The sequence below is a fragment of the Falco biarmicus genome, chromosome 8, assembly GCF_023638135.1.
Source record: "Falco biarmicus isolate bFalBia1 chromosome 8, bFalBia1.pri, whole genome shotgun sequence".
In the NCBI taxonomy this organism is placed as follows: Eukaryota; Metazoa; Chordata; class Aves; order Falconiformes; family Falconidae; genus Falco; species Falco biarmicus.
The window spans coordinates 56,401,074-56,427,237 of NC_079295.1; the positions used below are offsets into that span (position 1 = coordinate 56,401,074).

A 26,164-nucleotide genomic window follows, 5' to 3' on the forward strand; every position below is an offset into this window, starting at 1 on the left:
TCACCCACCCTCAGCTGCTGCTTCTCCTCTGCTCTTCCACATGCCTTTCCTGTGAGAGATGATGGGCAATGCAAAAACAGCCCAGCATCGTTCTTGAACTGCAAACATCCCAGCTGAGGGGAAAGAGGCCAGGGTGGTGCGTCCACAGGGATCCTCCCATACCGTGCCCGAGCACAGCCTCTTCCCATGGTAGAGATGCCTGGGAAAATCCAGCAATGGTAGTGCCTCCAGCTGTGGACGGGAGCATCACCACGGTGAGGTGGATTCTGATATGGGCTCCTTGGGAGCCACTGTAATCTCATTCCAGGAGCAAATCACATTCCCAGCAGCCAAGGACGTGTTTGGTCTTAATAAAAATGGTAATTCCCAGAAGACTGAGTTGGGAACAGGGAGAGTAGTTGTCGCTTCCCCTTGCAAGCCCTTGCCGGTGCCCGCGGGGAGCATGGCAGTGTCAGAAGAGGCAGAGGGCTGTGCCAAAGGATGCGGCTCCGGCTGGAAAGCAGGAGCATGGGGAGCTGCTGTAAAATCCCGGCTCCTCACATCCTCCAGGGTCTGGCCTCAGCTCCCTGACTGCCCGTTCCCTGCCCCAATGCTCGCCTGAGCCGCTCAGGCCTGAAAGCCAGAACTGTTTGTTTGCAGTTTCCTAGGAGAGAAATCACATTAAAAAAATTAATTACACACCTGACAACAAAATCTGGCTGCTCAAGTGCACATCAGGGATAAATGGTGTGCTCCAAATTAGACAATTTACAGCTTGGGTAAGTAATGAAGGAACCCAGCCGGGTGTGAAAGCGGAGGGGGAGAATGACCTTGGGGGGGCACAGGGCTTTCCTCTCCTGCCCCCCCCTAGTCCCCCAGCCCCTCCATCCCTCTGACCCCCTCTTCATTGCCACTTGCTGAGAAACCCCAGTTTGCTCAGCACAGGTGGCTGGAGCACCTCCTTGTGGCCCCAAGCTAGGGAGTTCATCAGGGATTTTGGGGTGAGTTTGAGCCTTTTTAGAGCTTGGAGATGAGAATAGCCTCAGAGAATGGGGCAGATGGGGCAGGTAATGGAGCAGATGGATGTGCTGTGCATCCAGGGCGAAAGGGGCTGTGTGGGCCTCGCTACCCCTATGGAATCCTGGTGAGCAAGGGTGTCTGGCATGGGGGGGGCCCACTGCACCCTGGCCCCCGTGGCATCCCCCAGCCCATGCTGGCCTCTGCAGTCCTCCGCTGCGAGGTGCGTGGGAGGGCTGGCAGCACGCTGCTGAGGAATGGGCAGCTCTCCAGGCTCGCCAGAGAGAAGAAAATAATTTTCTTTGCCTTATTTTTCCCTTTACAGTGTCCCAGCCAGGTCTGCAAGTGTAGGGATTTAAAGGGGCTGTGCCCTGGTGCCATCGCCCTGGGTTAGTGGCAGTGGGAATGGTCGATGTGCTGGATCCGTGTGGCAGAGCTGAGCTCTCCTTCATGCATGGGCTGGTGGCTGTGGGTGACTCCTGGCTTGCCTGTGGAGAGGGACCAGCTATGGGGACTGTTGCTGCCCTGGGCACTCTCCTGGGCAAAGCTAGTGTGTGGGCAGCAGCCGCGAGAGGCAAGGAGATGCCCTGTCCCCCTCGCACTGCCCACAGGGGAGCTCGGAGAACAGCAGCACCCCAGGAGACCGTAGGAATGGACCCCCCCTTCACCCACACCCCGTCCCGGTCCCCCCCGTGTGCTGCCCACCGGCTCCAGCAAGGGGCAGGATCCCCCCAAGCTCCCCAGGATGCTGGCATGTGGTGGCGCGCAGGGCTGGGACCAGCCTCCCTTCTCCCCTCTCTGCTCGACTCCCACCTCTGCTCAGAGCCGCCTCGGAAACCAGCCAGCTAATGATGCGAGATGCGGAGCAGATGGGGGACCTGACGCTATACTCCCCAGCAGCGGATTAAGCATGCAAATGGATGTATAGCGACGCGGTGTCTCTTGGCCTGTATCCTTTCCACCCCCACCACACGTATGGCATTTCAATTGGCAGCCCCCAGGCCCCTCGCTTGCAGCACCCCCGGGCCTGGCCTGGAGCCACACATGAAGGACAAGGACGGACAGACAGACAAGGGCTGGGGACGGTCCATGCAGCCCTGCCTGCATGTGGGATGGGCTCTGGTTTGCAAAAGCTCCTTGAATCGTAAATCCCCCTCCGCCGTGTCCCTGCAAGACAGTAGCAGGATGAACTGCATTTGCTGCATCATTTCCTCTGCCCCTTCTTGTGCTCCTTTTGCAGCTATGGTGGGTGCTGCTGCCCCATGCCCCATTTCCAGGGCAGATGCTGTGCAGAGGGGTGGGAGCAGGACTGGGACAAGGGACTCAGGTGCTGCACTTGTCCGGCTGTGTTGGTCTTGGGGGCATGGCTAGGCGCTGCAGTGGGGAAGCTCTGGACTGCTGGCAGAGCTGCTCGTGCACTGGGGAACACCAAGAGATAGCTGTTTAGCTCCTGCAACACCCGTGACCACTTCTTGGCCTCAGAAAGGCTGCAAAATGTGAGCTGACAGAGGCAGGATGGTCTGCCTGAGTCCTACTCCATCTCAAAAACCTGTGGAGAGTTGGAAGGTGCAGGGAGGGTTGGGCTTCATGCTGCCCAACCCCACCATGTGCCCTGGGGTGACTGGGGCAGCCTCTGGAGGGGACCAGTTCAGCTGGGAGTGGGAGCAGAAAGGATGCTCTGGTTCAGCCCAGCCCTGCAGTCATAAAACCAGCCTCCCCCTAAAAAGATGCAAAGTTTCCCCTTTCTGACATGGGAATGAAACTGCCTTCACTTGCAGCATTGCTCCTTCAGACCATCTCTGCCACCGCAGCACAGCACAGTGCAATGCCGTTATCTCTAATGCCTGGGAGCAGGGAACAGATTAATATTCATCACAAGGGAGCGGAGCATATGGAATATGAATAATGCTAATTGTGTCTGTATAGATTTAGCGTAAGAAGCTTCCATGCATTAAGAAAGGAGGGAATTAGTCGTTCTCCGAACCATTTCAGACTCATTTGTGGCAAAGGAGCGCCTGCCTGCCTGCAGGTTTTAGGACGGGGGTGAGGATAAAACTTATGTCCTGTGCCTGAGCGCAGGAGAGGCTCGGGGATGCAGGGCAGCTGTGCAGGTGGGTGCATATACCCTCTGCCTCTCAAAAAGCTGAGTGGTGGAGCAAATTCAGTCACCGCAGATGTCAAGGAGGAAGAAGGGCTGCCTGCAGATACGTGAGCCCTGCTGCTGTGGGCTGCTGTGGCTGGAGACCCCCCAAGCTGCCTGCACTGGAGGCAGCTCTGAGCCTGCCCTGCCTGGGCTGGTTTTCTGTGCACATGACCCCACTGGGTTCCCAGTCCCTGGGGCCAAGGTGCAGCAGTGCAGGGCTGGCAGATGCATCGTGCTCTCACCTGGGTGAGTTTACCTGCACCTAGGTGTAGGCAGCTGCTACGCATGGCAGGGAGGGAGCTGGCAGGAGTGGCCTGTGTGCAGGGGGTGGAGTGGTTAATGAGGTGCCAGGGGCAAGAAAACTTCATGCCTTAAACATTCATCCCCTTTGCCTTCTGGGGAAGTGGGTTGGTGCCCTGTTTTAATCGAATCAGCTCATGGCTTTAATAAGGTGAAGATGAGAAGGCTCATTTGCTTGACTGGGCAGTGGAGGCAGGTGGGCAGAGCAGCTGGGTGCCGCGGGGCCAGGGCTTCGGCAGACCCCTCCCCTGGCCCAGGCGAGCATGTCCTCTCCTTGTCTGGCATGGGCTGACACGAGGCAGTGTCACCTTGGTCATGGGGGACACAGGAGGTGGAGTGGGACCTACCGCCTCCCTGCACTAAGCTTCCCCCTGTGCCCCAGTGCTGCAGTGGGGGGTGTAGGCTGGACACCCCTCTTCTGCCATGCTCTCCAGCGATGGCCCTGTGGCAGAGGGGAGTTTGAGAAGGGCTGAGGTCATCCCCCTCCTGAGGGCTAGAGCCGGCCAGGGAGGTTTTGCAGCCACAGGAGAAGATGGAAAACACCTGGGGTCTGGCTGCTCCCCAAGAGCACCCCTGGCATCCCTGCAGCTGCAGGGTGAGGAGCGCTCCATACCTTTCCCCAGGCTCTCTGGGGCCAGCAGCTACAATTGTCTCAGGCTTGACCATTGGCCTCTTTTTTTTTCCCTCCCCTCCCAAAGAACGTGGGATTCCTCTTTTTGCACTTTGATCTCTCCAATTTTTAGCTCATTCTGGCTGCCTTATAGGCACTAATCCCTCTGCAGGCATTGGGGAGAATCCACCTACACTCCATGCAGTCTTAAGTCTTATTGTGTAAACAAAATCTCAAACACAAAATCCCTAATCCTTAATGGTTGAAGCCTCTGATACCTAAGGTCAGTGCCATGTTTGCTCCCATCTTCAACCTCAGCCTGGATTAAACATCCATGCATGTTTTTAACCTTGGGTTTTTCCTTTCTTCCCGGCGGTCCACGCCGGTGAGCCGCCCCCAGCCCCCTCCCCGCTCCATTGCATTTGTTCAGCTTAGGGGATCAAACTGGGTGACATTTGGAATCGGGATATTTAAAATGCAAATCTCCCCTCGACAGATAAGTGGAATTTGCTCCCTCTTATGAAGGGAACCTCTGGGGAGAACCGAGAGCTGCAACCGGCCCGCTCTGAATATGAAATCCAGCCGGGGGTGGGGAATCACTGCCTCCCCCCCAGCCCAGCCCTTCCGGGCAAACACTCCTGCCATAACCATCCTCATCTCTGCGAAGGTTTCCGAATTCCCCCCAAACACAGCGGAGAGGTAAGAGCTGCGGGGCCAGCAGGGAAACCTGCGGCGTTTCTGGGTTACAGCCAGGGAGGGAGAAATCTTGGTGGCCGCTGGTGTAATCCCAGAATTGATGTTTTCTTCCTTTGCACTCGGGGTGCTGCTGATGTATCATTGTCTCTCCCTCCCAGCTCAGAAATTAAAGCTTTCGCCACTTTTTTTTTTTTTTTTTTGCTGCAGAGGAACAAACGTGTGCCTGAGAGAGAGATTTACACTTTGCTTTTCCTTTTGGAAATGGAGAGTGATTTTCCAGCGACTGCAGAAGCTGGGCCTGTCCTGACACATTGAGATAGGCTGTTGAGGGCTGGAGAAGGAGCCCCCCACCTGCCCCCCTCCCAGCCTGCCTGCAGCAAACCGGGTGGGTTTACACCCCAAAGGGTTTGGCTGAGAGAAGCTACGGTCCTGCGTTGCCTCCTCTCCCCTCCCTTAGGTGCTCATCCTTGTGCTCCCCACGCCTGCCCACCCCCCCCTGACCGTTAGTGCAGGCTCTAGGCTGAGCTGATTCACCTCCTGGCATGCCTGCGCTTGAAAACTGCTTAAACCCCGCGAAGGGAGGAGAACCAGAGCATCTTTAGGGAAAAACACTCGATTTGCTGCCAGCCCCATGCAGGATGTGACTGCACACACCAGACTGCAGCTGGTTTAGGGGATGGGGAGGGCTCAGGGGGTCGGGGGATAAACTGCAGCAGGGCTGGGATGGAGAGGAGCAGCACCTGGTGGGAAAGCCCTGGGAAAGCTGGGGGTGTGGGGGGGGAGTCAGTAGCCCTGCAGCCATGCACAGGCAGCAGCTTCTTCCCTGCCCGCTCTCAGCATCCCACTCACCCAGCAACAATTTAAGGGGAAAATCATAAACCAGAAAAAGTTCAGCTGGCTCTTTGAGCTGGTCCCAGGCTTCTGCACTGTCTGGGGGCATCCTGCAAACCACGATGTACCAAGGAATATCTGGAGCCTCATAAATATACTCTGGGAATGGAGGAAAAAGGGATTTGAATTTCAACTTTGATGCATAATGTGCTTTCTCTAAAAAACCAGCCTTCTTGGCAGGGACTAGACAACTTCCCACTAAATCTCCTGGAGGAGCACGTTGCCAGTTGCAGAGATAAAACCTCAATGAAACACAATTAGCTTCTACTTGGACTAGCCAAATTTGCCTCTCTCCTCCCATCTGGCTACCCCGGCCCGGCAGCGGGATGGGGACCACTCAGTGCCAACCCCCTGTGTCCCCAACCCTGCTGGGAGTGCGACAGCTCTGCCCGAGGGGGAGGATAACCCTCTTTTCACGGTTAAGGGGAACCGACGTGTGATGAATACATGAAAGCTGGAGCGCTGCAGGGCAGCCCCTGCCATCTCACCCAGAACAGCGGCTCATCACGGCTGGTTTGCTGTGGTTCTCTGTGGTTTGGAGGCTGGTAGGGAGCCTGGGGCAGAGTCCCCATGTTGTCCCCTATGGTCCAGCCAGTTCAGGGTCAGGGCATGGCACTGCTGCCTCCTTTCCCTGCTCAGTCCCAAAGCAGGGAGAAGGGGATAGAGGGGACCTGCCCACAGTGAAGGTTGCTGAGAGATTTTTTCTTTAGGCAGGAATATTTTGAATATTGATTTTTTTTTAAGGCTTATAAGTTGGGATGTTGTCTTGGAGTTTTTAGGCTTAAGCATTACTCATGGTGGGAATGTCTCACCCCTGTTTGCCCATGACTCCCCTAGTATTGCACTGAGCCCAGACATATGTCAGCCTCTCTTGTGTCCCAGGCACATTTTCTGGGCAGGGTCCTGCCTCCAGGCTGGGTCATGATGCCTCAGAGCCAGGTGGGCAGGGAGAGAGTGCAGAGGAGGTGGGAAAAATTTCTTGGAGCCATCCCAGGGAAGGGGAGCGCTCCCCCAGCCCTGCTGCATCTGCCCTGCTGGGGAGCGGCTGCCAGAGGGACCAAGAGATGTTGGCAGAGCTCTGAGGGGAAACCAGCCTGTTAATTAAGAGCTTAATTACCCAATAAAAACCGGTGGACTTAGTTCAACCTTGAAGCAGGCCAAGCCAGGGAAGTGCCCTCAGGGAGGGACAGGGGAGGTGAGCCGAGGGTACTCTTTGCTTTCTGCAGTATTTGAAAGTATCTGCAAGATTTATACACGGAGAGAACAGAGCCCTGCAGCCCTCTTGGTACCTGTCCTTGTTGTCCCCAAGGTGTCCCCTTCTGCCCTCACTGCTGTCCCCCATGTCAGTCCCATCAATCTGCTCATAGGTGCTGATATTTGTCTCGTGCCCGGGGAAAGGGGCTATGGCCCCACTGCTGCACTCGGGGGTTATGGGGTGCCAGGCTCTCCTGCAGAACGGGACAGCTGCACGTCAGCCTGGGGAATGAGGATGAATGACCCAAACAGCCCGGAGTCGGTGCAGTCTTGGGACATGGTGCCAGTGGGAGGACATGGCATGGGGACCATTTGTCCCTCCGGCAATATGACATACCCTGGGGAAGGGGTGGCCTGTGGGGTGGGCGTTTCTGCTAGTGGAGGAGGGAAAGGAGTTTGTGAGCTGGAAAGGGAGAAGGATTTCTTTGGCGTGGTGCATTTTGCTGCAGAAAGGTGGTTTCATCTCCAAGGGTAAGGGAAATGAAACAGAAAAATGCCTCCTATTAAGCAAAAGGGATGGAAAACCCTGCGTAATACTGCTGTCTGCAGGGGCTTCTTGCTCTGTATTTGCATCCAGTGTGGCCTGGCGCCAGTGCCCAGAGGGAGCTGTGCTATGGTGAGACCCGTGCGGCGCGCTGCTGCAGGAGACTGGCCAGATGGGACAAACTCCCAAGCCCACAGTCCTGGTGGGGACAGCTGCATTTATCACCTACCCCATGGATGATAGGCAGTGCCCAGAGAGAGGGCAGGCAGTGCCCCTCCGTGCAGATCCCTGTGATTCCCCGAGCAGGTCCCATAAGGAGATAGGGATCCCCATGGTGTGGGATGAGTAAGAGCATAAGGAGCTGCTGGAGGGAGTTCAGTCAAAGCCCATAGCCAAGTGCTGAGGGTCTCCTGAGTGCTGGGACATGGGCAGTGCCAGTGCATCCTCTCACCCTGCCTGCATCTGCGTGACCCCAAGGAACAGCACCCATCAGAGACCCTGACACTGGCAAGCACTGCGAGCCCAGGCAGGGCACAGCTGCAGGTGTTCATCAGGGGATGCTCTTTCCTCCCTCTTTGCTGTTAGTTTTTTTAAAAGCCCAAGTAGTCGTGATGGGTGTGTAGCAGGAAGAACAACATTCGCTCCGGAGCTTTCCTGAGTAATTCATCCTCTGAGAAATTAATTATCAGTGCTAGCGCTGCGTTTAATCAGAATCAGTCCCTGTGTGCCTGGGGTTGGAGGGCGTTGCTGCCTCTGCCTCCATTGGCTCTGGGTTCCTGCTGGCAGGGAGGAGAGCTGTGGCTGTTACTGAAATGGGAGCTGGAAGCAGGGAGAGCAGATCAGGCTGGGAGTCTGTGGCCCCAGCAGGTGTGCAAACACCACAGAGGTGGCAGCACCCTGCCAGCCCTGCCTGGGGTGGGTGGGTGGGCTGCGACAGGGTGGCTCCACTTTTGGGGACAGCTGACACCCACAGGGGAGTCCCAGCGTGCCCATTGGGCTGGGAGCAGGAATATAGCCCAGGGGATGGTGGCCTGTGACCAAGACCCCATCCTGCATCGGGGACAGCAAACCCACATGGGCAGCGTGCACATGCGTGTGTGTGCATGTGCCTGTGTGCAACACGCCAGGAAGGTGGATGTTGCAACGTTTGTTTGCTGGAGGGGACACGGGGGCATCTGTTCCAGCAGAGCTGCCTCTGGCATCCGTCTCTCTGACAAATGGTGTTTGGTTTGGCGGTAGAGCCTTAATGAAAGTGGTGCCGGCTGCAGGCATGGCAAGGGGCGTGCCTCCTTGAAGGACACTCTGGGGGAGAAAGGAGAAAAAAGGACAAAAAGATGTTGGACATGGCCCTTGGTGATGGCCAGATGGCTCCCTTGCAGGACCTGTGCCTCGCTGCCTGGCTGGGGGCACCTGGCTCTCCACAGCCAGCCCTGTGCAATGGGGTCTGGGCCACTGGGAGAAGGTGCATTACTGGTGGGGGAGAGAGTCTGGGGGTCCCCTTCAGCCTCTTTTCTGGGTGTGAGAAGGTGCTGGCTGGTGTGCAGGGTCAGACTGGTGCTGGGCGGGTGTTGTGGGGCCGTGCAGACCCCAAGCCAGAGGGCAGCAAGCTGGGGCACTGCCTGCGTGCAGCATGGTCCGCCACCACCCTGGGCTGCAGGTCTTGGGCTGTCTAGGGCGATGCTCTCCGGACACATCTCTGTTATGCAGTACTGGCAGCTTGAAGCTGGTACAGGAGAGCCACCCTGCTGCCTGGGGGACACCGACCTTGGGGCCAGCAGGACCTCAGCTAAGGGTAGACCTTCTGGAGATGGGGGGTGATGGGCGTTTTTGGGGTCCTCTGGGACTGCTGCCCCCGGGGGAGCCGAAGGTCCCTTGATCTGGGGACATGTTTCTGTCATACTTGTGCCCTCTAGTGGCTTTGTCCCCTCTCTGGTCCCATGGCCACCATCCCAGTGCCACGACCACACTCCTGGTTCCATGGTCACCATCCCGCGATGGCCAGGGTCAGCCTGGCTGAGTGCCTGTGGCACTGCCAGCCTTGGCACTCATGGGCAGTGGGGAAATGCCAGGCGAGAAGGGCTTGGATCAGGCCAGGAGGGCACCTTGTCACCGCATGCTGCCGTCCCCACGGTCATCTTCAGGCTGGAAGGGAGCGCTTCTCCTTGATTTCAAGATAGTTTGGCATGAAAATGTATTTTTTAGATCTGGGGGAAAGCAATGGATCCCAAAACCCTTCCAGAGGCTTGCATCCCCAGCCAAAACTGTTGGGTGAGTGACCGCAAAATGCATTTTATTCCAGAAAACCATATCTTGAGATTTCTAACACAAACTTTGCTATTTTTTGACTGCTTGAGGCTGTTTGCTAGCTTTCTGTCTCCTCTGTGTTTAATCACCTGACAGCCTGAAAAAAACCTCAACACACTTTTTTCTCATTCTACTGATGTTTCTCTTTTATCTAAAAGAAATAAACTGCTCCTTTGCCTCCGGCCCATGGTGGTCACCGCTTCTCAGCTGCGCTCCTCAGGGAGCAGACGCTTGGATGCTCTGCAGCTGCTCCAAGCCTCCCATGTGCCTCTCCCCTTCCCCACGTGTCCTCTCTGCATGTTCTTGGACCCTACCCAGAGCTGTGGCAAAGATGGGAAAGGTGGTTTGGTGGGAGAAGCCCTGCCAGGCACTGAGGGTCCCCAGGGTGGCTGGTGGAACAGGGTGAGGATAGGGTCCCATATATCAGGGCAGCGTGAGCTCCTGTGTCCCCCACAGGGACAGGGGGATGGGGTTGTCCCTGTGCACTTGGCAGGCGTCCCTGTCTGTGCTCCCACCGCTAGCGGGGGAATATTTCCTATCTGAGAAAGCAGATGTTGGTTAGGAGCTTCCTAAGCAGTTTCTCTTCCCTCCCAGAACTCCTGCTTGGAAAGAGAATTAAGTTCTCTTTTGTTGTCAGTTTAGTGGAGAACAAAACCAAATGTCACCTGGAGAAGTTCCTGCCGCTGCACCCCCAGGAGCTGGAACTGCTGCCCCAGGGCTGGGATTAGTGCATCACTGAGAAAGCCCCTATGGTCAATGGTCCCTGGGGGGATCGGGTAGATGATTGATGCTGGGATTAGCTTGTAGGGTGGCTGCAGTGACAGCAGTGACCTGAAGAAGCAGTTTCATGCTGCCTGTGCCTGCACTGAGCCAACCCATCCCCATGGCCTCCAGACCCGTCCACGCACTGAGTGCTGTCAGGCCTCTGCCGGCCTGGTGAGGGGCTCGGGGGCAGCAGCACTGCAGCCAGGAACTGCCACAGATGTTCTGCATTTTGGATTTTGCCCCCTTCCAGCCTCATTAGTATCAAAATTAAAAGCAAGTGTTTGTGAATTGGTAGCTGTTCTCCAAGACCCTAATTAGCAAATCTCTTCATCCCCCGGGGCTGCAATCTAATAATCAAAAAAAAAAAACAACCAACCAACACCCAAACAAGCCCCAAACCTTGTTTGATGGATCGGGAGTGCTACTGGAACAGTCGGAAGCAGCTCTTCCTGCTTAGTATGGTAATTAAACACTTCAATTGCAATTATTTTTGCAATTAGATAAGTCTCTAATTGTTATCATAGGTGGCAGGGGTTTGGGTGTGTGTTTGCCAGTTCTTCCTCCCTGAGCTGGAGCAAAGCGTGGATGCTACGGGCGATGCAAGGCCTGCTCCCGCCTGCCTCGTCTGTTTTGGGAATCTGCGTGTGGCAGCGGGACTCGCTTCCCGCCTCCCTGCGAAGGAGCTGATGAGGTAACTTCTCCTGCCGTGGGTGCTCACCCCAGGGGTCTCGCAGCTCCCTGGCCCCAGGTCACATCAGGGAGGGCCGGGGAGGGGACGGTGCCTACCGGGGCATCGCCTTGCTGTGGGTCCTTCCCTGCCTGCCGAGGCGTTGGTGGGGGGTCCGGGCCGGGTGCTGTGGGGCACCGGGGCTGCAGCCCACCCCCCAGCCCTCGGAAGCCATTTGGTCGTTGCAGCCGCGGAGGGGCTCCGTCCGCAGGGGTGCAATCGGCGGGGGCTGGAGCCAAGCGCCGTGGCTGCTCGGGGGGCGCGGTGTGCCGCGCGGGGGCAGCCCTGCCCGAAGCCGCGGGTGTTTCGGGGCACCGGGCGCGGTGCGCGGGTGGGTGCAGCCCGGCGGGCCCCCGGCAGCAAGCAGGGGGAGCTCCGAGCCTGCGCTGCCGCCGCCGGCCCCGGCTGCTCGGGGGCCGGTGGAACGGCAGCGCCGCTGCGGGGACCCCCGCGCCCCCGGGTCCGGGCGCCCACCGGGGCGTGTCGGGCTCCCCGGGCTGGCTCCGTGCAGGGGGCCCCTGCCAGGCTCCCCCGCCAGCCGGGAGACCCGCAGGGGTGTCCCAGGGCAGCTGGAGGGGCACCTAGACCGAGCTCTACGCTGGCCACGTTCCCCTCCTCGGGGCAGAGCCCCGGCACACATGAAACCAGTTGGCCGGGGGGCCCAGCACCCTCCCTTCCCGGGGGGATCCTGCAAACAGGGGTCTGCCTGTCCCCCGCTGCGCCCTGGGGATGCTGTGGGGTGCAGAATGAGCGCTCTGTGCCCGGGGTGATGGGCGTCAGGGTTATCCCAGCGGTCCTCGCTGCTTGCTGCCCCCTTCTTCCCATCGTCTCGGGGACTGGGTTGGGAATCATCTAGCTGGTCCCACGGGGCAAGGGGCTCTCTGGTGGAGGGGTGCCAGCCCGGCCCAGGGCAGCTACAACCTGTGTCCTGGGGGCTTGTGCTGTGTGTGTCAAGGCTGTCCCAGTAGAGGGCTGGGGATGGGACAGCAGGGCACAGAGGGACAGGGGGGCTCTTTCCAGGACAGAGCACACCCAAAGAAATCAATCATCTCATTTTCCCTCTGTGTTAAATAGACTTTTATACTGTTGATGACTTCTGTGCAGGCTCCGTGCAGAAACAACCTGCTTTGGCAGTCTTGGTGGTGAGCTGCCAAGGAGGGCAGAGCCTGGGGACAGATCCCTGCTGCTTCATGTCTCTCCAGGGCCTCTCTCCTTCTTGTGGTGGGGCTGAGTCGGAGGTGTGAAGCTGGGACAGCCCCAGTGATGCCAAAAACCTCACAATGTCAGAGGCAGTTTTGCCTTGGCACTGGTGCTGCAGGACTGAGCGTCCTGTACATGGACATATGGCACTCGTGGCAGCCAACATCCATCATGTGTAGCCCTCCTGCCACATTACGCCCCCACCCCGGACCCCTGTCCCCTCCGAGGGGTGGATACATCCCTTGGACAGAGTACCAGGAAAGGTAGTACCTGTGTTCACCTCTTCTGTCCTAGGCTAGTCTGTCTGGCACAAAGACCTCAGCCACAGCCCCTTTTTCCCCCTGCCTTGTGCCCTCTCAGCCTGATGCACTGCCCTGGGGAAGGCTTCCTCATCCTGGCCCTGCCAGGGGCACGTGCTGGCTCCTGACCCAGCTCTTCAGGTAGCACTGCCTGCTGGTGTGGGGCTTGATGCTGGAGGTGTCACGGCTCTGATGGGGCAGGCGAGAGGCTCTTCTGCAGCTCCTCTGGGGGCTCTTCCAACACACCACCCTCCTGGGAAGAAACTTGGGCAGGCAAAGGCCTCTCCAGCAGTGTTTGGGGATGGAGCAAATGCTGCATGCCAGAGCAGGGATCCTGTAGCAGAACAGAGAGGGGGTTCAATGGCTTTGCAGGGTGCAGGTGGGTCCCTCCCCTCCCCACCGTTTCTGCTCCCCAGCATAAGGGATGCTGCATTAAGCACCTGCTGTGCCTGGGATGGACTGTGGTGTGGTGCTGTGAGGATGCTCTCAGCAGAGCATGGCTATATGCCAAGTACTGACATTTGGGCAGAACTGAGCAGGCTCATGTCACCCCATGACCCATCATCAGACATCCCTCTGAGTAATATCACTTTGTGGCTTTCTCTACCTGCTCTTCACATCCGCTTGGGCCAGCCAGCAGCGGTGAGGTTGTCACCTCTGCAAATAGCTTGATAAAAGTTGGTGTCCTGGGGTTGGCAGTGCTTTGCTCCTGGGTGCTCCATCTCCCATGGCCCCTCTCCCTGCCATTGCATGTGGATCAGGGACTCTTTTCTGCGAGTTTCCCACCTGAGGTGACATTTCCTGTCCCCACCCACATGGTGCAGAGAGGAAACCTGTGGCAAGACCAGGACCTCAGATCTCATGCAAACCTCCCCCAGACTGACTTTGCTTCATTCTGCTGATTAGATTAGGGGATTGCTGGTAATTTGCCTTTACCTCATGGAAATTAAATGTGTTTGGGACCATAGGCACAGCACAGAGAGTGGAAAGCATGAAGCAGAAGAACTAGAATTGGTGTCTCCTCCAGCCTTGCTGCTGGGCAATGACAACAGCAGAGATGACTCTGCCTTGTGGGACTTGCACTGCTGGGGGGTGAGCACCTTGTCTGCCCTGGGGAAGTTCACTGTGAGCTGTTATGCCCTCCAGGCTCAGGGTTTTGTGCTGCTCCCTCCAGTGGGGCAGTGCTGGTGATGCCACCCCAGGGAGTAGCCTCTGCACCGCGACCTCCCCCGCTGAGCAATGCTTGTGCTTTGCTGTGTCGCATCGAGGGACTTGGCAGCCCAGCAGGGCCTGATGGGGTCAGCGAGGACCTTGCTGCCTGCCCTGCTTCTGCCACCTTGTTCTTCAAACTTCTTGTTCTCTTCCTGCTGATGGGCAATGGCATTTCCCGGTTGATTGATGGGGAGTCCTTCTAAGAGGTGCAGGCTGATGCTGTGTCCCTAGCCAAAGGGCCCTGCACTCTCCTGCAGTAGTCCCAGCTGCTTGTGTGAGCACGCAACACCAGCTCTCGCCATCACCATGACCTTGGTTAAGGTTAGAAGTGTTCAGTGTGCAGCAGGGACAAATGTGCCTAGCTTTCAGCACGTGGGTGACCGTATTTTTGCCCTGCCAGAGCACAATTGATATGGGAGAGCCCAGGTTATCAGCATGCAGCGTTGGAGGGAGAGCATGTGGAGGTCAGGGTGACCTTGCCTGGCTTTTTCTGAGAAGGGCTGCAGAAAGTGGCTCTCTGCATGACAGCTCATCCCCATGCATGACAGCTATTCCCTCCAGCCCAGCACCACTGGGAAAGAGTGGCAAGGTCTGGTGCAGCATCAGCCCCTTACCCTGGGAGCCCTGCCAGCATCCCCGCAAAAGCTGCTGGCAATTTATGTGCAGCCGATGTAGGTTTGCATGAAAATGAAGCATGCTGGAAATCCACGGTCTGAACGCAGCTGCCTCTGCAGCATGTGGAGAGACAGGCGGGATGCAGACACGTTCCAGAGCATGGCAGGGTGGGTGTGTAAGCCCACACCTCCAGGGCAGGTGGGGGGTGCACAGCTCTGTGTACCTCCCCTGGGCTTGGGGCTGGGTTTGGAGAACGAATGATGCTGGAGAGAGGAGTGAGGATGCACCTCTGATGGTATCACCCTCCGCGCCAAGTACCATAGGGATGGGACGGCTGGGCCAGGGAAAATGCAGCAGGTGCCACAGCAGGGAGAGCTCCCCCTCCCCTTGTTTGCACCCAGTGACCCTGGTCCCATACTCACCCTGCAGCCCTCGCCTCTGCCGTTGAGTTTCTCCCTGAGGAAAACTGAGTGTTGTCCTTTCAGTCCCACAGGATTTTGGAAGAGGGCATCCAGGAGCTGAAGGCTGGGAGACGTGGGTCCTAGGGCAGCGGGCTGGTTGAGGCTCATGGGAAAGCTCTGGTGCTGGAAAGGGTTAAATTGCACATGAAGACAGAAGGAAAAGAGAGAAAAAGAGACCAGGTGATCAGTGCCAGCCTGGTCAAGCTGGGCTGTGCTCTGTGGAACACCAGGTACTGCCTGCCTGGTGTCTGTCCCCCGGGGCTGGTGGCTGGGGCAGGCACGTTGTGACAGGGATCCTTTCCTAAGGGAACTGGCTTCTCCCTGCCCATATATTGTGGCCACGGTCCTGCCCCAAGCTGCCCTGAGCACAGCTGATGTGTGCAACAGGGTGATCTGAAGCCACTCGCTCAGCTCCACTATTTTCTGCCTGATACTTCCCCGTCAGTGCTGAACGCTCCTTCTCTTGGGCTTTCAACCTCTCTGGCCCTCAGGGACTGGTCTCACAACCTACAGCTGTGCCCTGTGCTCGGCATGCTCCTCTTCAGAGTCCTGTCCCGCTGCAATGAGGCAGGTTCCTGAGGTCCATCACATGCTGGGTGTACAAGTAGTGCTTTCCTGTACTGGTTTTGTGTGAGTTGCCTTGCCTTTTGGGTGCCTGGTGGGGAGACAGAAGCAGCTGTCCCTGCTTGGCCCTGCACTCTCCATCCTACCGGGTCCTCACCCGTGGAAATGTCTCCAGCCCTTTAACAGCGGTAGTGCTCGTGTGGCTTTTTGATTTCCAAAGCAGTGATGACTCTGACTCCCTGTCCCTGCTCCTGACGCCCCTGAGACTGGCTGCACTTCTCCAGTGATCCCACTCTTTGCTGGTCTTTTCTCTATGCCTCATAACAGGAAAACCATTGCTGTTAAGGTTCACTATACTGCCCGTTGCCCTTTCCCCTGAATGACCCTGTGGAGCTGCTCTGAGCAGAGCTCTTCTGAACTCTGGTTCTTCTTATTTGGGGGGGCTGTGAGTTTGTGGGGTGATTTGTGTTGGTCTTTTTCTGTTAAAGTGGCCAGGGCAGATGGCTGGAAAGACTTCACAGAAGGGAAGAAGGGAGAGGAACCAGCTTGGTTTGTGCTTAGGGTGAAAGTGGCTGCCAGGCTTTTGGTGTGCAGGTAAATCCTGTGCCCACCTGTCTTGTGTGGTATTAGTTGATGCAGATCATCTGCCAACAGCAGACATTTATGCATCTGCCTATGGAAAAAAGGGGTTGGATGGGGCTCCACGCAACCCTTGCCACATCATTTCTGTGGAAGGGAGTAGACTAAGAAGAGAAGCAGAGAAAGTGAAAGAAGTAACTGATCATCCACTGCTTGAGCAACTCTTATCCGATTGTGAGCAGAAACCACAGCAGTGGTTTGTAGTACAAGGAGGTTTCTGAATTTAGAAAGGTCAAGAAACATCCCCATGCTTGAGTCTTCTGCTCACTTCCCCACTGTTCCTGTGCCTCATGCATATCTGCACTGTTGTAGCACCAGCTGCTGCTTGCCTTCTTTCCTCCAACCTCCTGCATCTTTGGGAGCAAATCCGGCTGGGCAGCTCATTGAGGTTGATTTTAGTGGTGGGGGAGCTTCACACTGCAGGGTTGAGGATGGTCTGGGGCCATGTGCTGGGTTCCCTGTGCTGGGGCTTTTGTTGGCACCAGGCACCCACATGCTGAAATTTTGGGGACAGAGGTCCCTTGGCTGCTGCTGACCCCAGCACAGGCTTTAGATGCAACTCCTGTAACAGAATCAAGCCCTTCAGGGAACCAGGGGAAGGATCTCATCTCCTGGGAAAGCCAGGAGGTCAGTGGGACCTCTGCCCAGGGAACAGAAACCCATTTTTCTTGCCCTTTTCTTTCCCTCGTCATTATTCTCCCTTGGTGATAAGGCTGCAGAGCCCTGGTGCGTGGGCTCCTGGTTTCCCCAGGAGCTGCACTTTTGCGTGAGGAACCACCACCACTCTTTCTTTGTCTCTGTATGTTTGCAGAAGCATCTCTATCACACCAGGCACATGCTTTCCATATGTTTTTATATACACCCTGCAACTATGTTTACCAAATGCTACATCTCTGCAATCTTTATTAGTTCCTTGGAAACCGAAAAGGCACCCCTAGGAGCTGCTTTCTTGTACTTGTTTGCACTCATCCATCTCTCTGTCTCCTGAGGCAGACTCCCCTGCCCCAGGCTGCCCCTCTACCTTGGGTAAAGTCACATCTGAGCCCCAGGGGAGGCACGATGTCAGCTGAGCCTGTTGGATGGCTCTGCCATTTGGTTCACCTCCCTATGTTCTCCTTTTGGTGGCTTGAGACCGTGTTTCTGGGACAGGAGCAAGGGCACGTGCTGCAGGAGAGCATGAGCGTGGTTTCTTTGCTGGTACACTGGGGAAGCAGAGTCAAAGGACTCCTTATCTATGGATGGAAAGTTTCTGGGCTGCTTATCAGGTGCTGCCAAAAGTTAGATTAAAGTCTTTTGAGCGGGGGTTTGCACAGTGGCATTCTCCTTATGCTCAGGTGGGCAAATGCCTCTGAATGAGGCAGTGCGCAAGTGGCCCAGCCCTGCAGGGATGTGCGTGCCCAGGGAGGGGACTGGTGCCACAGCCTGTCACAGAGTTTGCCCATCCTGCTCCCTCGCTGCACCTGCACTCTTCTGGGGTCCTGGCCCCTGTGACACGCTTGGGGTGATGCTGAGGGAATCTTTGGCTCTAACTTTATGTGGGTACTTGTGTTTCTAAAAACATTTACCAAGCTTATTTTGGTTATTCTTGCTCTTTTCCAGAGATGGGAATGGAACTTGCTGTTGGCTGAATTCATGCTGATGCAAACTGACAGCCGAAACGCTGAGGGTGCGTGGTGCGGCTGGGAAGGGAACACTGAGCCACTCTGCAGGGAGCTGGGGACCCTGGTCTTGGCTCCTGCAGGGACTGGACTTGCAGTCTGACTGTGGGTGCCCCAGGGATAACACCCTGTTTCCCTCTCCTGTGACAGGTGGTCACTTTTCCTGAGCCCCCCGCAGCTCTGCTGCGTGCCCAGGCTTTGCTGGCCGCCCACCACTGCAGAGCAGGACATGTCCTGTTTTTGGAAACAGCCACAGCTAACAGCTGCACCCTGTTCTGTACAGCAAATTCTGATGGCAAATCTGTCCCCAGTACCCGGCAAAGCCAGGGGTATTTTGTACTCCCTGTGAACAGGTGGTGACTGCAGGGCTGGCCCAGCCACGTGTGAAGCTGGAGCTGTGCTGCCAGCATGGAGAGATGCGAGCTGGGTGCCTGCTGCTGGGGATGAATTTTTGAGTGGCTGCAAAGAAGAGTTGCCTGGGCAAGCATCTCCTGCTGGGGCATCGGCTTGTTGCTTAAAAGCTCTTCTGGACAACATGGGGTCCCCACCTCTGCCTTCCTCTCTGGGGATGGACCTACCATCAAAGCCCCGCATGCAAGAAGGCTCTTACCTCTTGAGGGCTCCACCAGTCAGCAAGATCCCGTTCCTCATCTCCAGTTTCAGGGGTTTACCCTCCTGCCTGTCCTGGCCCTGCCTGCAGCTCCTGCCCTTGGAGTGAGCCTTCTGGAGGGTAGGCAGGCGGGAACTCCTGGGGCCCCCTGTCCTCCAGCAGTGCAGCAAGTGCTGGTAGGCCACTCGGAAATCCCTGTTGAGTGTTCCGTAGAGGATGGGGTTCAGGGCTGAGTTGGCGTAGCCCAGCCAGAGGACAATGGACATAGCTGTGCCTTCCACCCTGCTGTCCCCCCACATCCCCCGGTATGTGAACACGGTGAAATAGGGGAACCAGCACACAATGAACGCTCCTAACACCACTGCCAGTGTCATGGTGGCTTTGTGCTCTTTCACCATGGGTGGCATGGGGATGTTGCTGCTGCAGCACCATGTGTGGTTTATCCTCTTGGCTTGTTCCCTCGCTATCTTCAGTATCCGGTAGTAGGTGATACACATGATGACCAAAGGGATGTAGAAGGTGAGCAAGGCGTCCACTAGCCCATACACCGGGTTCACCTCCAGCCTGCACTCATTGTTGCAGTTGGGGACTGTGTTTTGGACTGCTGTCCCATTGGTGTTCCAGCCCAGGTGGATGGGTAGGAAGGAGACCATCAGTGAAACAGTCCAGATAACAGCCAAACCCACAGCCACCCGGGAGGGAGTGACCAGCTGGCTGTAGTGGAGTGGGGTGGTGATGGCAAAGTAGCGGTCCAGGCTGATCATGAAGAGGTTGAGGATGGAAGCTGTGCACAGCATGACGTCCAGGCTGGTATAGATGTTGCACAAAGTGCTGCCAAAGGGCCACTCTTTGGCAAGTTCATAGAAGGCAGAGAACGGCAGCACCAGGAGGCCCAGCAGCAGGTCAGTGATGGCCAAGGAGACGATGATGCAGTTTGTCAAGCTGCGGAGCCGGCGATCGAAGGTGACAGCCAGGCAGACGATGATGTTGCCGGAGAGAGTGACCACAATGAGAACGGCAAGGCAGGACCCAACCAGCAACTGCAGGGGGAAGTCCATCCTTTTTTGAGAGCTTGTATGGTTGTAACACGGATCCATAGTGCAGTTGCATGGATGGAACAGTCTTGCTCTTACCAGTTCCAAAGTTACTTGCAGTAAGCCTCTACCAGGCAGCCCTAGAGCCCTTTCCAAAGTGACCTTGGGCTTACAGTGACCTTGGAGAACACTGCAGAGTCACTTCATGTATTCAGCCTTGTGTGTTAGGAATGACACTGTTCAGAGAAAGATGTGGCCCTGTGACTTGTACCCATTGGTCCTGTCTGGGAGCTCAGTGCTGGAGCCAATTCCCTGTGGCAGCTGCCGGTGGGTCTCAGCTGCTCCCTTTTCCTCTCTTGCCTTCTCCTTTCCTCTGAGCGACCACAGGGTTAGGTCCCAGGGGGTCTCACGTGCTCTGCATGCTTGGTTGATGACAGTGGTCAGCGGTGCTTCAGCAGGGGCAGAGCTCTGCCACCTTCTGAGGACAACCTGCAAAGAAAGCACCAACTCAGAGCTGCAGTAGGCAAAGGTCCTTGGAGCTGCCCCTCAAACCCCTCCAAAAACAGGGTGTCTGCACCTCCCTGGATGCTCCAGCCCACTTAAACCTGAATTGGAAAGTCCCTTAGCAGCCAGGCCTCCTCCAGTGCCCACGTAACAGGGATGTTGGGAGAAGGGCAGGGATTATAGAGGCATGGACTTCCTGCAGGCTTACAATAAAAATGACAGGGAGGATATGAGCAAAGAGTTTTCCTGAGAAAGCAATGTGCTTTTCTTACGCAATCTAGCAAGATTAATCATGACTACGTAATTTCGGAAGCTCAGCTGTGGCCATAAATCTCATTAAACTTTGCCTTTGTATCCGCACTTTGCAGCGCCCCATGCCTTGTGTTGGTCCTTGCTGTCAGCAGCCGCGCTGGCTCCTGCAGCTGGAAGAGGGAATCTTTGCTCTGCTCAGGGCCCTGGGAGGAAAGGGGAACCCATCTGTCAGTAGTGCAGTGTCCTGGGGCACAGGTAGCTGGAAAGGGCTCTGACAACTTCATCAGTCCCGCTCCCGGTAGATGAAGGGCAGCATGGAGGTTTGTTTTACAGGGAGAATTTGGATGGAGCTGCTCCTGCCGTGGACAGGGGCACAGAATGGAGAACATTCCTTGTAGACTTACTTTTTATAACTGTTTTCTGTCTGGATGTAAAAAAACCAAAAAGTCATATTTTGCAAGGGCAGAAGCAACACAGAAGACCCCTCTAACCTCCAAAAGAGCTTTTAGATGCTGATTACAGTGATCTCCAGGACCGCACTGCTTTTAGATTCAAAGGGGCCTCGGTTCCTGTGTGCTTGCAAGCAACACCCGTGTTGGGAAGGCACCTAAAGGGAAACTGAGGCACTGCAGGGACAAGAGAGAGGAGGCTGAGGAGCCCAACTGCCTGTGCTGCCCTATGCGCTTCCCAGGTGAGGTGATGGGTCTCCCCATCCTCCCTGCTGTGCTGGGCCCCATGGGTGGCACAGAACCCAGCTCCCCAGGCTCTCCCCAGCCCATGGAGTGGCAGTGAAGCCCTCCTTGGTGGTGCGCAGGCTTGTGCAGGAGGAACGTAGAGCTGATTCTCTGCAGGCTGTGGAGATGGAGCAAACACTAGAAATTCCAGAAAAGGAAAAGGTCCAGCCTTGGCAGAGAACAGCGGTGAGATTTTAAAGTTAAACTCACCCTGCAAGAGCAAGATAACAATGTAGAGTGGGCTGAAATACTCCTCAGATGATTTATGTCTTTGGTTCAAGGTTAAAGGCACAGGAGCCAGGGGAGCAAGCACACTGAGGAGACTGCATGAGTAAATAACCACTGATTGCCAGGAGCCGTATGGGGGGGAGCTGGGGACTGGACCTGTGAGATTAGAGATGATACCTGCAGCCCTGCTGCTTCTAAAGGAATTGAAAGTGAATGACAAGTGATGAACCAGCCTGCGAGAAGCCTTCTGCTGAGCAGAGCAAACTCATTGCCAGACAGGGGGTCCTGTGAATTTAGGTGCTGAGCTTAAGGCTGTCGGAAGAGTGCTGTGATGCTTTCTGCTGCAGCAGCAGCATGTGGAGCGGTTCCTCACCTCCTGCTGCAGCGCAGGCTTTGCCATGGAAAGCTCTTTGTTCGCGCACAAAAGGAGTGTGGAACAAGCTGAGTGCTGCCTGCCCGCTGACGGCAATGACGAGAACAGGTTGTTCTCGGAGAAGGGTATTTCCAAGTGACAGGGATGTTTTTTCATTGCTCCCAACATGTGGAAATGGCAGGATAAATTATAGGGGGAGTAGCACACTTAGAAAATGCTGTGGGTGGATCGCAGCCTCCTACGTGGCTGCTTCTCCACACATCAACAACCTGCTCTTGCCACCAGCTGTCTCAGCTCACGTGGGCTCTGCTGGTGGGTCCCAGCTCCGGGCACATCAGGGCACTCGGCACCCATCACCGTGCAGGCAGCCCCCCGTGCAGCCCTGCGCTGCGGACCGGGCCAGAAGTAGTTTTGTTTCTTACTGCTTTTTCTAATTAGCTCAAGGCAAGAAATTGGCACTTTTTTGGTTTTTGGAGTAGAAAGTATTTCCAAGTGAGATATGGAGCCATGGGCTGAGCTGTGGAAAGAAGCAGCAGGGGCCTTCACAGGAAGGGGCAGAGGTGTCCCCGTCCTTGCAGAGGAGCCCAGGGATATTCCCTGAAATATTCCCAGCAATATTCCATTTATTCAGCAGCTCTCAGGGCCTGGGCCTGGGCACCCTTTTGCACCCACATGTGCAGTGACACACAAAGGCTGCAGGGCTCGGCTGCCTGCAAACCCCTGGGACTCTTCTCCATGGGACAGGGCAGCACTGCTGCCTGCCAGCTTGGATGGGGGAGGTTGCAACCCCAGCTGCAAGTTTGAGAGACTTTCCCCTAACCTTTGGCCAAATTATCTCAAGTAAATGTTCCCCCATGTGATCACAGCCTCCAGACATGGCTTTGCAGGAAAAGCAGGCTCGGGGGCTATGGGGTCAGCCCGCTGCCATCACAGGCAGTCCCCAGGGCAATGCACCCAGCTTGGGGCTCTCTCCTGGAGCACCAGCCTTCTGGGACTCCACATCTGCCCCTGGTTTTCTGCCCAGGTCACTCGCAGCCACCTTTAATACCATATCCTGTGTCCTCTGCTCCTGTTGTGTTTTGGCAGAGTGAGTTCATCTCCTCCTTGATTTACTAGCAGAGCAGCTGTTTCCCACGGAAGCCTTTCTAGCAGTAGCCTGAATAAATGATACCCTTCCAGCCCTGTCTTACCAGGCAGCTTTTAAGTTTATCTGATTATCCTCATCATCACAGCCTGGACCTGTTCCTGGTTCAAAATCACCCTCCTGACAGTGATGGACCAGAGCAGGACATTGCTTCTGGGTCATCCTTCTAGTGCCTTTTCCAGCGGCGCTGGTGCTCTGATGGACGCTCTCTCTGCTGTGAAGACTTGTCAGGTTGCATTTGTTTTGCTGCAGTCATCCTGGGGTTCCCTAAAAGCCGGATATTTTTCCTATTGTGTTTACAGCTGCTTAGAGTGGCAGGTTTTGCTGTTAGTCCCTAAGCACATGAACTTGTGCCAGCCTGTTGTGTTTCTGTCGATCTTTGGATCCCCTGGTTCTTTTCCTGTAGTACTTAGTCCCTTGTCCAGTTCAAAACTTCTCCCAAGTTTTTCACTGGTACGTTTTCTTAGAGAAACTCCTGTTTTCTGAGCCAAGATCATTAATGAAAACTATTAAATAAAATTTCTGTAGGTTAATCTTTAAGGAACTCTATTAACAGCCTTCTCTGGAGCATTAATGATCCTTCTGTTGTAATGTACTGTCATGTCCCCATTAGCCTCCTTACAATTCTCATAGTAATTCCTGCCTTCTCTTGCCTGAATACATACTTTCCGCTCTGTTGCAGCCCATGTTACATTTGATCCGCTGTTTTCCCATTTAAAATGGCAATTAGCTCCTCTGGGGAGGGGGCTGTGATTCATCCATGGGAAATTGCATTTTACCCTTTTATTCCTCCTCCCCATCTTTCAGCATCTTTTCCATCAGCATCATTTATTCCAGCACTTTGTGCACTTTTGCAGCAAGACTAATGGGATGCAGCACCCGCTCCAGCAGCCTAGGTAATACATTTGCTGTTCTCCATTCATGTGCTTCTAGTTCTGGCATAATAGGTTTGTTTAAAATCTGTTAAAAGCCTAGGTACATGGCGACTATGAGCGTATACATGGGTGGAAAGGAGCACTTGGCAAGCACCTGAATGTGGCAGCCTGTTTTTGGGAAACATTTCCCACTACCTGAAAGGTCACTGACAGCGATGGCTGGGGGCTCAGGAGAAGCTCTGCATGAAGCCTTTTAGCTCTGTCCTGGGGACAGGATGGATCTGCTCTGAGATAGACCTGAAATGTCACTCTGCCTCCTGTGTCAGCTTCTTTCCAAGAAAAGTGCTGGCAGAAGTCACTTAGGAGCAAAGCAAATTCCCTGGCCCTGCAGAGCTTGCAGCAGAGTGTCACGGCTTCTTCTAAAATTATGTTCAAGTACTTCCAGAGATTAAACATCTGGGCATGCTGTGAGAGGTACTTCAGCCGAGGCTGTGAGATGGGCAGGAGGATTGGGATTTCCTCTGGTCTGAAAGAGGTTGTTTGAGGATGGTGAGGAGCGGGCAGGGCTGGAGCTGCAGGGACCCTGGCAACGGGCTGTTTCGATCCCCTGGTAGAGCCATGAGCCTGCCTTAGCACGGGGCAAGACCAGTTGTGCCAGAGTTGGGGCTTGAAGGTGATGTGAGAGGGGACAAATGTGAGAGTGGTGCAGAAACTAGCTTGCTCTGCTGTCTGTGGAGGTTTTTGGTGAGGTTATGGGGTTGTTTCTAGTTTATGAGCAGCCTCTCTGGAAGGGCTGTGTTTCTGCCCATGCTTCCCATGTGGTGCTGCACCCCATAGCATCCCCCAGCACGCCTCGGCCCCTGCGCTTGGTGAGTCCCACTGCTGGAGCTCTTGCTCCCTTGTTTCCATCTCTTCCTTGCAATTGCTCACCTACCCTCTGCTCCCTTGGCAGGGCTATTGGGTGTGCTGCTTGTGGGTGGTCACCCATCCAAGGTGCCCTGTGCCCTCATTTGGGTGGGAAGACAGCTCACCCAGTGATCTTACAGCTGGGCAAAGACAGCTGCAGTGTCATTTTTGCAGAGCCCCTTCGCAATTGGGGCTGTGGAGGAACACCAGGACCCTGCCTGGCTGCATCCCCAGACACTTTTGGACTTGCTCCTTGGTCTCTTCTGAAGCCTGGTGCTCTCTCTGTCCCATCCCAGACTGAACCCTGACTGATACAGAGCAGCAATTAATGCCTCCTGTGTGAGCAGAGGGGCTGAGGGGAGCAGGGCACAATTCCCATCAGGGCCGTCAGCCCTCCATCACGTTCCCTAGGAAAATAAGGGCTCTGTGGGTAAGGGGGAGTTCAGGACCCCTGAAAGCAGAAGACCTGGAGAGGTATGTGGAAACCAGCTGAGCAGTCAGCATTTCAAAAGTTTGCTGTGCAGAGGGTGCCCAGGAAGGGTGAAACTGAAAACAGAGGTGCTGGTCTCATGGGCGTGCTTGGAGCTGCGTGAGTTCCCAGCAAAAGTTGCAAGGTTCAGCCCGGTGCCAAAGCCTGTTCCAGCTGGGGGACAGCAGACACTGCATACCCCTGGGGACCACCCACCCCTCCTGTGCCAGTGCTACAGCCCAGCTTGGGACTACTCTGCCCCACAGAGCCAACTGTGCCCCCAGATGGGTAAACCCCTGCTCCAGCAGATGCCCACCAGCTGCTGGGGTGTGGAGGGCTGGCTGGAGGGGCTGGGGCGCTCAGCGAAAGGGCTCCGGCAGCTCACTGCAAGGCGATGGCTTTGCAGCAAACCTCGTGGGGAGGCTGCTTGGGCAGAGATGCTTCACACACGCAGATGTCTGTGCTCTGGGCACACTTCACCCACATCCTCCCTCTGACCCTGATGTTCTTGGCTCCTGTGGTACCCACCAGCAACAGCCAGCAAAAGTCCCCAAATAGGCTTCTGCTCCAGGCAAAGCAGAATGATGGTGGTGCAAGGGTCTGATGAGTGACATTCTCTTGCTCTGACCGGTGTGACCCATTCCAGGGTGCTTAGCACACCCCAGCCTCAGTGAGGACCCACCAACCCCTTTGAGACCTCAACTAGAAAGTGATTTACCAGCCTAACAACAAACGGAAAAGTAAGGCTAAAGCTTTACCTGGGAAAGGTGCTGCTTTCCCACGTCCCTGAGCAGGCGGGAGCCCTCGGCGGCTGCGCTGCTCCAACTTTCCCCCGGCATGCACGGCTCAGTTTGTGAAGGCAGAAGTGTGTGCGGCGAGCGGATCCGCGGCTGCCTCCTTTCCTCTCCTCCCTCCTTCCCTCCCTCCTCGTGTACCAATATCCAGGCAGCGCCGTGACTACAACGTAAGTCAGACCACAAGTGGGTGGGATCAGAGCTGTGAACTCAGACACTGCGGTTATCATCCGGCAAATTTGAAATGCTGAAAGTGAGCGGTGCGCGGGGCATGTGGTGTGTCAGGCTCCACTGAGCTGTGCCAGGCACGGAGAGGACTGTGGAATGCCCACTGTCTCCTGCTGCCGCTTCCTTGCATGCTACTGCAACCTCCCTGGCTAATGCCACAGTTTCAGGGCCTTTTCTGCTTGCTTGCCATGTGTA

The 26,164-nt window shown here is 55.8% G+C and overlaps 1 protein-coding gene across 1 annotated transcript; it reads right to left on the minus strand.

Moving 5' to 3' along the window:
• Window positions 1–14,934: 14,934 nt before the first annotated feature.
• Window positions 14,935–25,844, minus strand: HRH2 (histamine receptor H2). Its single transcript, XM_056349450.1, has 3 exons — window positions 25,706–25,844; window positions 18,429–19,951; window positions 14,935–15,080 (listed from the first exon to the last, which is right to left on the minus strand). Exons 2-3 carry the CDS (start codon window positions 19,523–19,525, stop codon window positions 15,062–15,064), a joined length of 1,116 nt encoding a protein of 371 aa, XP_056205425.1. The 5' UTR covers window positions 19,526–19,951; window positions 25,706–25,844; the 3' UTR covers window positions 14,935–15,061.
• Between the last annotated feature and the right edge of the window lie 320 nt (window positions 25,845–26,164).